Source organism: Sturnus vulgaris, chromosome 5 (genome assembly GCF_052056855.1).
Source record: "Sturnus vulgaris isolate bStuVul1 chromosome 5, bStuVul1.hap1, whole genome shotgun sequence".
In the NCBI taxonomy this organism is placed as follows: Eukaryota; Metazoa; Chordata; class Aves; order Passeriformes; family Sturnidae; genus Sturnus; species Sturnus vulgaris.
The window spans coordinates 52,890,942-52,903,650 of NC_142247.1; the positions used below are offsets into that span (position 1 = coordinate 52,890,942).

At 39.7% G+C, this 12,709-nt stretch overlaps 1 protein-coding gene across 9 annotated transcripts in view; it reads right to left on the bottom strand.

Moving 5' to 3' along the window:
- CADPS2 (calcium dependent secretion activator 2) overlaps nt 1–12,709 on the bottom strand; it is a 282,843-nt gene that overhangs the window by 138,847 nt on the left and 131,287 nt on the right. For all 9 annotated transcript variants that reach the window (XM_014877698.2, XM_014877697.2, XM_088165718.1 and 6 more), the window contains exon 7: nt 6,625–6,736. In XM_014877698.2, coding sequence (XP_014733184.1) covers nt 6,625–6,736 — 112 coding nt within the window. The remainder of the gene's footprint in view (nt 1–6,624; nt 6,737–12,709) is intronic.

Here is a 12,709-nt window from a genome sequence, read left to right on the forward strand (position 1 = left end):
TAACAGGACCAATTAATAGAATCTAAGAATTTTCTTTCATGTTTTAAAATGCAGTGATTTGAAAAGATATCAGTGCAAGCAAAGAGGACAGGCAAAATTTAAGTTATGAAGCAAGTACCAGTTATTACTGGGCGCATGCAAATTTATGCTGCTGGTCATCCTCTGAACAAATTTCATAGTAAAATCTCCTAGTTAAATATGCTGTTTCACTGATTTGAAAGTAGTTGTAGAACAAAATTATTGAAGCTTGGGATATGAAGTTTGCGATATGAAACAGATGACTAGAGAAACCCTTTAATGTTATGTTGTTTGTGTAACTCTGGCCCCAGCCTCACTTATGGGACAGTTACAGTTTTGATAGAAATCTCTACTGACTCTTCTCAAGATACTTTCTGCCATAACTTGAAAGTTTGGAGCTGCTCTGTGTTATGTCAGTCCCTTGCCCGAAGACTGGCTAATGTCAGAAAGCCAGAAGCTGCTGTCAGTGTAATAAGAAGTTCCATCAAATGCCCTAGCAGCAGCCTGCCAAGCATAGCACTGCACCACTTTCCCCAAGCATTAAGTCATGACACCCTGCTGCCAGGAGGATGAAGAAAAAGAAGCTCAAGAAGAGGCTCACAATTGGAGGTAGAAAGGGCAAAAGGAGATGTCTCTCTTCAAAGTAATTATCTTAGAAAAGTTATGACCTTAGGAACCCCTAACAAATGGGTTAGTAGCAGCTCAGGCACCAAGGGAGTTTATGAGTTTTCTATGCAACCTCTATCATCTCACCTACTGAGTGATCTCTTGCTTTTTGGCTATGATTGCATTACAGCTGAAACATTGGGACAAGGCTTTGGGTAGCAGGTGGTTAAAATGAAACAAAAAACAACAGAGAAACTAAATAGGCACATGGTGAGGAAGCTATCTAGAATACTGGTGATGAAAAAGAACTGGGAAAACTTCACGATTTATACAATCAACCTCTGTTGATGGTGCTGGCTGAACACTTACCCTAGCAGGTCTTAGCAATTGATGAAAGCAGTCTTTGAGCCTCTCCCCCACATCTAAGAGAGACAAGGCCTGAATGCAAAGTATCTCAAGCATTTTCAGTAAGAGGCACTCTCAAAGAAGGTACTGAGAACCCCCCTGTTAGAGTGGAAACAATAGCACTCAGACATCACAGAGTGCTGACAGGCAGACTGCTTTGGGGGGCAAGAGACAAAGCAGGAGGGGAAGCAATCGCTTATAATTTTCCAGACTTAAAAAAGAAAGACACAAGAACTCAAGCCTGAGAAACCTCAGTAATTCCGAAGTGAGATGGAGAAACACAATCCCCATGACGGCAGGCTTTAAATTAACAGTCACAGAATGAAACTGTCTCTGCTCAGGACCTCTTTGATTGTGGCACAGAAGATAAACAAGATGCCCAGTGCAGTCGACATTCAGTAACCCATCAGTCTGTGAGTACAGGTACCTAGCCAGTACTGCTATCTTATAATTTTAAATCAAACACAGAGTAACAGCATTAGAGAAAAAAAACCCGAAAAGCATAGCTGCAGAGCTAATTATTGCTGATTGCAGCTGACTGTGACAAGCAGGCTGTGAGACAATAGTTCCCTTTTAATTGAATAGTCAGAGCAACAAGGCTGAAATACTCATATTCAAAAAGTATCAGCAATCAAATACCACCTGCTGCTCTCACATTGTATCCACATGTACGCTAAGCACTCACAAGGGCTGTCACTTTCAATTACTAGGTTTGAACATCTTTATACACAAAGTACTGAGCAAGCAAAAGTGGTGTCAGATCCCTGTGTTTCAGAAATCACCAGGCTGATTTTTCAGAAGTAGTTACATCAAGCTCTGAAGGCTTCTTCATGCTTTCTCAGCTCTTCTGCCTTCTGTATGAATGTACAAAAATTATTCAAGCGGTCAGATCAGTATCAGTCACATAAAATCTGTACCACAAATTTCAAAAATATTTGACTAAAGTAAGTTCTTAACATTTCCTCATAAGTTTAGCTTCAAAGATGCAGTCTGCTTCACTTTCTAGAAGTTAAACTCGAATGTGTGCTTTTGTGCAGCACACATCTGTTTTTAATTTCAATGCAAAATCGAATTTGTACAACTGGTCTTCAGTTTGCACAGAACAGAGAATAAAAGTTAAGATTTATTATTGTTTGAAAGGGATCAGCAGGAAACCCGAAGAATAGCCTGCAGGAAGCAAAACCTTCTCTTGGGATTCACAACTGTATTTATCGGTATTTTTGGAGGAAGACAGCCATATCAGACAAGTGTCACAGCAAGTATTTCTTTCACTTAACCCCATCTTAAATGCTTTGAAGGGAAAAGATGTTAAGTACAGACATCAGCCCTTCTATCACTTGGTGCTGACCTGGTGGCTTCTGCAGCAGAGGTTGAGCTGCCCTAGCCTGAGCTTTTATACATGGAGTATATAAACTGTAAGTATGATCTGTCCTCTCTATTGAAAGCACAGGCCTGCATCCCTTCTGCTCCCCAATGAGTTAGTTACTTCTGGAAATAAGCAGTGTCTTCTCCAGAAATGAGGGGCCTGCTACATCTTAAGTTCGTAAGTTAGAGAAATCACCATGCACTGATGAGTTCAATGGAAATACCTTCTCCTCTACAGTACTGGGGAAACCTTTACTGGCTTCATATTTCATACCTTAGATCTCCTTTCCTAAAAAACTCACCCCTTGGTAGCAGAAGAAACCTTTTGGTATATGAAGGGAGTTCAAAGTTCAAATCATGTAACTTGATGCTGCCTTCTATTTCTAATTACAGATTAAACAGAACAAAACCTTCAGAATAACTGCAAGGTATTGGAAATGCAAGCTTCAGTAATGTCGAAAAATGGTATCAGATCAAGATACACACTTTTAAGAAAGTACTTGACAGATGAGAATTAATGTCCACAGTAAGCCTACCTCAGAAGGGGTAGGTTTGAACTGAATTTTTAAGTTGTTGGAGGTTGAATTAAGCCCTTTTCTTTCAGTGGAATTTTCTCCCATTGTTATGCTAAGTAATTGTGGCTACACCTTAAAACGACAGATAATGTTCTCTCGTAGGGGGGTGGCTGGAGGGGGAGGGGGGGGGAACCGGAAAAGGAAAGGTGGGACGGGGGGTCTGGAGCTGGGCTCTCTCTCTCGCTTGGCTCGTGGAGTGGGAAGACAACCTGGGCTCCGCTCTGGCATCTTCCCCTGCCATCCCAACACTGAGATCCACGCTCCCTGCCTTTGGACATCGCTCTGCTGCTCTCCTAGCTCACCCTACTATCTCCGGACACTCTGCTGAGCACCACGACCGACACCGTGAGGGGGAGTCACTTTCCCCATCCCCTCTCACCCCTGGGCCGCGGCCGCCATCACCCAGCCCTCTTCAACTGCGCGGGACCTGCCCTGCCCCCACAGCACCGGTAACAGCACAGGGAGACGGCCTGCGGCCAGAAGGGACTGGAGCGGAGCTAGACTGTTTCTGTTGCCAATTTTTTATAGCTGTTGTTGTTTTTCTGCTTTGTTAGATACCAGTAAAGAACTGTTATTCTTATCCCCATATCTCCTGCCTGAAGGTGTCTGAATTGGATTTAAAATAATTAAAAGGGAGGGGGGTTGCACTCTGCATCGCAGAAAAGGGGCTCCTGCCTTTCCTTAGACCATACCTGTCTTTCAAACCAAGACATAAGTGCAGGAAAAATACTAGTAAGAAGTATCTCCAGACCTTTTCCAAGGATAAGAAACCTAGCTGTATCAGATGTACTCCTGCAAGTCTCCGCATTGTAATGATAGGCATAAAGTGGCCAAACTTTATAAAACTTAAGCTTATCCAGTGGGATTCTGCATATTTTCAAATGCTATTTGAATTTAAATATCTCAGACTGGAAAAAAAAGACATCACCACAAAAGAAGAATTTGAAAGCTAAAATGTATACCACAAGAGTACATAGTACTGCAAATTATTTCATAAAAATTCTGTCAAATCTTCTCCCAATCTCCCCTGAAGCCAGCAAGCACCACTCACAAATTCTATGATTAAACCAGAGAAATAAGTTGGAAGATTCCTTTTTCATCTGAATTAAGTATCTAACCTCATGAGTTGGAAGTTGTCTGTCAGCAACCACAGATTATACCAGATGTGGGAGGTTCAGAAGGACAGACACCCAAACAGGCTACTGCACAGCCAACATGCCCTTTTTATGTTTGTTTTCACTGCTAAGGACCATGTGCTGTACACAGGATCATTGTGGAAGGTTTACCTTTTGCTGACTTATCTTTCTCAGAAGGTGCTCTTTTGCAAGGAAGTGGACATTTTTGGTAAATCAGGAATGTATTATGAAATAGAAAAGCAGTATCCAAGCATCTCTTGGGGACTCCTATTTGCTACTCCCAATCTCCGCACAAGCTTAATGCAAGGGGGAAAAAAGTGATGGCCTTTTTATCCTTTTTCACAAGGGGAAAAAATAGCAAAAAAAAATTATTTTAATAGGCTTATTGTGGTATAAACTACCAAATCTCAGAGCATCTGATAAAAGCAAACTCTCCCAAAAAATACCAGGAGAGTAAGAATCAGAAAAAGAAGTTGCTCTTCCCTACCTCATCTTTTATAGATTTTGCTTTGTCTTTGGGAAAGCTGGGTCAGACTCCAACGACAGGGCACTGAGGTCACTATCCCCTCTGAATGACCTATTTTTTTTCTCTCTCCCCGCACCCCTCCCAATCAAGACACATTCTTTAAATTGGTTTGACCAGGTGACAAACAGAGATGTGTCAGAAGGCAGCCAGGAGTGTGCAGGGAGAGGAAAGAGTAAAAAAACCCACGAACCAATCATCTGTGGCCACCAGACATAAGTAAGGCAAAAGCTATATTCAATATTTTACATTTGAAATGTATTTATTCTTTAAAATTAAATTTGAAATCCTTTTATCTTCCTGTCCTGGAAACTTAGACAAGCTGCAGCATAAGAAAGCAGACCAAGGCTGGTACCTGAACTTTGGCTATTAGAGGTTGCACACACATAGGATCTTGCTAAAACCTGTGACACTTAGCCTCTTTATATTGATGATGCTTCTTTTCTTCTCTGACTCCTTGGAAATGAGTATGCTGGCTACTGTTCACAATGGCCACATAGTCCCTCCTCCAGTGTCCTTCACCTTGGCACTTCCCTTTTGCTTCTTTGAAAGGACTGAGCAAGGAGGGACAGAGATGAAACTTCTCTGTGTTTAGTAACACCTCGCAGTTTTGGCAATTTCATCCTTCCAGTGTCTGTCTTCCTGCTCTGAATCCAGATATTGGTGACTCTGTTTTACTCAGTTACATACCTGTGGCTCCTTTGTACATGTCACCCTGCCTGCCTGTCTCTTTCCAGGGTGTTACACCCGTGGGAACCTTCCCCATGCAGATCCCACCTATAACTTGACCAAGTGACCTTGGAAGGCCCTTTAGAAGGATATGAGATGAGACAAGAAGAAGTAATCCTGAAGATACAGTCCTGACCTTAACAAGTGACACAACGTATGGGAGAACGTGTCTTTGTGTAACCACCTGTTCTCAGAGGACACAAAGTGCAGAAGAGCCCAGCTCTTTCCAACAAACTGTGCTTGCTTGAATGAGAAACAGCCAGGACTCTGTAGAACTGAGCATTAAAATGTGAGCTATCTTCCATGTGCTCCATGTCAGAGGGGAAAATTTCAACAGAAGAAGAGGGGGAGATTTGCAGACCCTTTCTGCCTCATTCACTACCCTCTTCTTTCTATGATACATTGCAGTCTTTAGCTCTTGATTCTGGCTTAAGTAGGATAAATTTACAGAATTTGCAGAATAGTCTGAGTTGGAAGGGACCCAGAAGAACCACAGAGTCCAGCTTTTAAGTGGATGGCCCATACAGTGATCAAATGCATGACCCTGGCATTATTAGCACGGTCCTCTCACTAACTGAGCCAATATCAGATTGTCCTGTCAAGATAGGGAAAAACACAAAAATGGAGGAAAAGCTCATGGAGTACAAGCATAAGCTCTTATTTTACTCTCTATACTATCTCACTCCTCTCCCATTCTGCCCCTCCTTCTACCACTAGAGTTTTTCCTTTCCTTTCCTTTCCTTTCCTTTCCTTTCCTTTCCTTTCCTTTCCTTTCCTTTCCTTTCCTTTCCTTTCCTTTCCTTTCCTTTCCTTTCCTTTCCTTTCCTTTCCTTTCCTTTCCTTTCCTTTCCTTTCCTTTCCTTTCCTTTCCTTTCCTTTCCTTTCCTTTCCTTTCCTTTCCTTTCCTTTCCTTTCCTCCATTGATTGCTAAATTTATTACACTCCAAGTCTTACCTCTCTCTTTTTCACTCCTAATTTGAATAGCTAAAAACATTGATATGTCATATAGAAACCAATGTTTTAAACAAGACAAAGGGAACCACCATGGATGACTGATATAAGTTTCTGAAAAGTAATTGAAGTCAATCTACCATGTTTTGAACACTGGTAAAAGTCACTCTTATATAAGAAAAGCACTGTTTGGTAGAGTCACAGCAGAGCAGGCTGGTACTGAAGGCCTCATGCCATTTTATGGCAGGTTTTATCAATATTCACACTTCTACCCATGATTTCTCATATATTTCTCTTCTCTGCACGTAATACTCACTCTTCCCAGTTCTTTATCTTCAAGTGCCAGCACCCCAGTGCTTTCTGTAAAGAGTTTTACTTTGACAACAGGCCGAGGGTGAGTAGTGGTGAAATCCCCTTGGGTTCCCCATCTGCAATAAACAAAATAACAAAATTTAACTGGGGCTGAGCACAGGCCTGAGAGTGATAAGCCTGTAATCTTTTCTGCAGATTATTTACCAATGCACTCTTAGAACTTAATTTTCAAGCTTTAGGAGGAGGAGGGTGGGAAAGAAAAGGGAGGCACATTTTTGAACACCCAAGATCAAATATCTACATAGAAGAATGTTTTTTCTCTGTGATAAAACAAATCAGGGCTTTTCTGTACGACTTTTGTCATAAAATAATCAATCCAAAAATTTTTAATGGCACAACTCAAGGAACAGAATTTATATCTTCATAGAGAAAAAAGAACCAAGCAGGAAAGCAAATAGAGATCTATTGTCTATGAAATATATTCACTATCTTCTGCATACAAGTCAAATTAATTTAGCAAAGAATCATGTCTCAATTCACTTCAGGCAACCACAGCATGAATAAATTAGGAGACTTAGGCAGAGAAAATTTTATCTTTTATATTATATATATTTTACAACTTAGGACGAGAATGTAGAGAAAATGTGAACACAAATGCAAATAACAGGAAAAAGTATTATCAGAATGACTATAGCTCTGCAAAGTAATTACTGCCACAAGGCTCCATGCTTTTAGAGAACCTTAATTAGGCAGAGAGACTTCTAGTCATTAATCTCTTATCTCAGTTAAGACACTTGGTTTGCCAGCCATCCCCCCCTCCTCCGTGTGCCAATGATACAAAAAGTGAAAGTTATACAAATTAGGTTGCAACTTCCTTCAATGACCTATTCCATATTCCTGGACAACCACATGGAGTTCATTGCATTGATTAAACTGATTGTGATTATGCTACTAAGTGCAAACAAAATGCAAAAAGTAAGCACAGCTCGTTTCTCCTGCTTTTGTCCACTGGGTGAAATATTACAATTATCAGAAACTAACAAAATAAAGAAAACAGATGACCTTAAGAGTGTGCTATATTAAAGGATGCATTACACAAAATCTTAGGCCCTCATTTAGAAAATGCAATAATTTTCATTTACATTCAAGAATACACAATCTCTCCAGCATTGCAATGTGAACACAGAGTAGCAACGTTCCAGCAAAGGGATTCATTAGGCAAAATAAAAGCTTCAGCTAGCATGAGTTACAGACTTTAAGACCAAGTCTAGAAAGTAATATGTAATCAAAACCAAAAAGCTCTAAGGAAGCAGCAGTTCTGTACAAACCATTCCTACAGGTGGCTAAAAATGTCTGATTCTGAAAATGAGGTTCATCACAAATTAACTGAATCTTGCACTAAATTCTTTCTTCTTTGCTCTGTCTAGGTTAGACAGACACTTACTCTATCTGTGGTGTGCATAGCTTTAGCCTCAGTAAAGTGGTAATTTAAATAGAAACTCTGACAAATTACCTTCCTGAGTGGGAGAAAATCTGTTTATGATCTGATGACAGATGCTGCAGCTGCAGAATAAGACCATGCCTAGCACTACTGCTTTTCCCAGTGGTGGTGCCCGGGATAGGTTTTGTCACTATACAGAAATGAAATTTCCAAGGAGAAAACACCTTTATAAAAGCTGAGATAGTCGAATCTTCATTTTAGCCTCCAGATCCCAGTATTCAGGAAGAATGTTGCTTTAAGTTTGGAAACACAATCTAAGTACTTTGATAGCTGCACCCTCTCTCTCAGCTGTCTGGTTTGCTTGTCCCTGAGCTTTCAGAGGCAATGAACTGTACATGCCATATTGGACAGGACCACACAAAAAGCCCCAAGAGAAATCCCATTAAAATAACAAAACAAACCCAAACCCTCTCTACAAAGGTCTAGTGCCAGCATCAATTCATACAAAAGATAAGAGAAAGAAGAGGTCATGGTGACTGAAGGGAAGAGACCCAGCCTGTTCAATGAAGAGAACATCACCTGCAGCAACTCAGCTGCTGCAAGCTGAGCAGCAGGTGTGTGCTTCAGCATTTGCTGGGGTTTGAGCACCCTAGCATCAGGTTCAAAGAACTTCCTGGAGAGTGGTGCAGCTTTCTTTGGAGACCCAGGCTCCATCCCTGAAGGACACAGCAGGCAGGTATGGGGCACACATGCTCCTTGCCCAGGGAGCCTGAGAGAATTTGCTCCTTCTCTAATTCAGAGATACAGTGAGAGACTGATGAGAATAGGAGTAACATGGGGTCATCTGCCTGTTGTTGGCACTTATGTAGTACTAGAAATCACCTTTAACATTGAATCTGATCATCAGCCTTGACTGACATATTTCTCCCATCCCTTGTTCCATCTGCAGCAGTAAGTGAAAAATCCTGGGCTGAAAAAGAATGGTCTGAATCAATTCCTAAAGCTTAATGATCATGGTACAAATATTCCATGCACTGATCTGCATGCTCCTGGATGATTAGGACTTCAGCTGACTCCCACAGCCTCTCATGAACATTTATTTGGAAGTGAAATATCTGTAAGAGCAGATGATCACAGACTTTACTGATGAGGTCTTAATATCATTCCTCATGAAAGAGCTCATGAGAAATCATGTTCTGTTAGAAAAGGCAAATCCAAGATTGTATCCTTTACTATCACACTTATTTGTGGGCATCTGATATTCCTATCAGCTGCCAATATAACAGCAAAGTACCCGTAGCTGATCTTTATGTTCCTTGTGTATTACTAGAACACAAGTTCTGTTTCCTTGAAGCTTCATGTTTCCACAGAGGTATCAATTCATACCATTTGAAATCAGCAGCCAAAATAGTGGTATCTTGTTCATTTTAGTTTGCTCCTTCCAACAAAGAACATAAGAGACCCAGTACTCCAGGCAAACTGACTTTATCTAGATAGAGTTCATCTATATGCTGTACATTTAAAAGCACATTATTATGGTATTATGCATACTATTAATACATCAGGCAACAACTGAAGCAGAAGTCAGAAATGACAGCCTAATCCAAACTCCAACTTGTAGTCTAATCCTTATGAATGTTCACGCTAATAACAATTCATGTTTGTAATAGCATATGTTTTAACTAGCAGATACATGCAAGCAATGGAAACAAAACTCAAGCACCTCCGCACCTTTGGAGGAGCCATTGATTTTTGAGATTCTTAATGTGACCAATTTTGGTGCTGAAAGTATCCAGATGGGAAATGCAAAATTTTAGACATAACAAGTATGGACTCATGCAATATTTATATTAAAGAACTACTAAATTATAGTATGGTTGTTCGTTTGGTTTTTTAAAGTCTTGCTAGATAAACAATTTAAAGTAACAATTTCAACATTAACTGCTGCAGTGAGCTCATATGCATGTAGCATACTGGATACCTCTAAAACTACCAACTTTAAGTCTGAAAAAAACCCCTAATTTTGCCTCTTCAGGCTCTCATTTCACCACATGATTCTCCTTTGTTTGAATAATTTTTCTGCTTTTACCTTCTAATTCTCTTTACTACAGAAACTGCAGTGATTTGATGTTTGTTCATCTTCAGCCATAAGCCACAGTCTTTTCACCATATTTCTGTGCTGCTGTCAGAGGTATGTGGGCTGATATAGTAATTAGAGACAAAATATATTGCCAAAGTTTATTTTCCTTACTGCAAAAGTACCTACTGTCAGCAAGAAGGTGAATGTTTATTTCAGCTAAAGATTTATCACTGTGTCACAGAAATCCCTGTAAGCGAATTAATTTTTCTACTTCAGTTTGGAACACATTTCATACACTGAAAACAGCAGCAAATTTTTCTCTCAGGTTTTCCATTTAACTCATGGTCTCTGTTTGTCAAACTTTTTTTTTGAGATCATGGGTGTGAATGTAATAAAATTTATTATCCTAAGCAAAGATCTAGAAATTTTATTTTAGCCCTATTTACTGGAATACTTTATTTCTAATAAAATACCAACTCTAGAGAATTTTTACACCATTTTCTGCTTTCAGCAATATGGAAATAGCATTTTGAAACCATTACCAGAGTGTATTGGTCCCCTTGGTGCCATCTTTTGCATCTTTCTGGGTTAGATTCTGGGTTTAAGTCTTCTGCATAACCTCAACGTTCAATTATTAACTATTACATTATTAACTACACTATATTATTAACTTTACCATATATTAAATTATCTTAAAGGGCCCTTTGGAAGAGTTTCCTTATTTTCTATCCAAATAGGGAGGTGGACAGAGCTGGAATGAGCAGGAAGATCCACCCAAGCCATTTTGTTAGGCATCTTACTGCTCCACAGCCGTAAGAGATTTACCAGCACTTCATCTTTGCACATCTTGGACCTGGTCTGGAGGTCACTGCAATATTTTTGTGTTTCAACTATCTCAAGAACCAATACCAATTCTGCTGTTTCTACTTTGTTTAGAAACAAGATTTAATTGTATAAAAAGAGGTATCTATATCCTCAGGTTAGAAACTATACAGTGCAAGTTGTGGGATGAAATGCAAGGAAACGAAAGGAAAAAGGAGGCTCAGCACCTCCTGACACATCCAAGCACACCAATATATTAAAGCACTTCAAAGCCAGGTCTGACAAATCTTCTGTGGCTAGTGAAGGATTGTGTGAGTGTGGAATTTGAAGTGTTGCATATTACTATGTCCAACTGCACAGATACAGAGAAAATGTGAGATGGAGAGCCAGGTGCTGTTCCAGCAGTGCAAGTCACCCCACAGCAATCTGACAATAAACCAATAATTTGATGAGGAGGCTCCACTCACCCAAATAAAAACAGAGTTAAATCCATACTTATCTGATTTTGGTGTTTTTACTGAGACTCCTAAAGAGAGTATTAGTTGGTGCTAATTGCTACTAGTTCTTCCCTGCTGATACTTGGAAAAATTTCATAAGCATTTCATTTTTTCCTCTGAGCACAAAACTACTCATCCATTTGTTAGTGATTGACACCAGGATGCTACACTAGAAATAAAAGATTTGACTCTAGCAGCTGTCTCATACAGCCCAAAAGCATGTTTATTTTTTGTTATGACCACCATACAAAATAATATGAACATTGCAGATTCTCCCTTTGAGAAACAATATTGAAAGGTACTGCACATGCAACAGAAGTTTATTGCGCAGCACTAAGGATTTAATAGGGTAAAGATTATTCCTTATGTGCAACATTACCACCACTATTGATATATTCATTTATTTGTTCATTTATCTACATATGCATTCTCCAGTACATCAGTGAGATCTGGAATTAATGTTTGGAACCACAAGGGAAAGAGCCGGTATGCTTGTACCTTTCTAGAATGCTTATAATGGGGGTTCACACTGTAAATGTTTTCCCTGGAAAATATTTTTTTATTTCTCTATTTTAAAATTACTCATTTATTTTAATGGAAGAACAAGGAGCATACTTTCCTTGCTCAGAGCTAGCACATTAAATGCAGCTAAAAAGCAAGGCATAAAGAAAGTTCTAAACAAATCCTAACATCCTTTCACAGTAGAAGCACAGACAATCCCTACACTCAGGCAAACGGAACCATGAGGTAGTCATGTATCTTGGCCTTTCATTATCGACCTCATCTAATCTTCTGTGACTGTTCTTCCCTGTGTGACTGTGATTCCACGACTTTAAGCACAAATCTTGAGGAGAATGTACAGATTCATTATTTTACAATCCCTATCGAAGAAACACTGATAAATACTTTCTCTGTTTAGCTGCTATCTTATGGGCTGTCACCTATTGAAGGAGCATGACAATGGTAATGGTTTTAACCCTGAGGTTCCCATCAAAGTGTTCCTAAAGCTACAAAATGTAGATAGGAGAAAAATAAATTATTCTACAGAGGTGAACGACAGGAGGATGGGAAAGTACAGCAAAAACGTATGTCTTGGTATAAGCATGGAAAGTCACTCAATTACTTTTAAAGGTCACCTTTGATTCCACCTAAGCGGAGTCTACACTAATGTCTATTACCATTTACCGTTTATTTCTGTCTATATGGGAACTTTTGACTTGGCACACTAATGGTTTGAAATGCAGGCTAA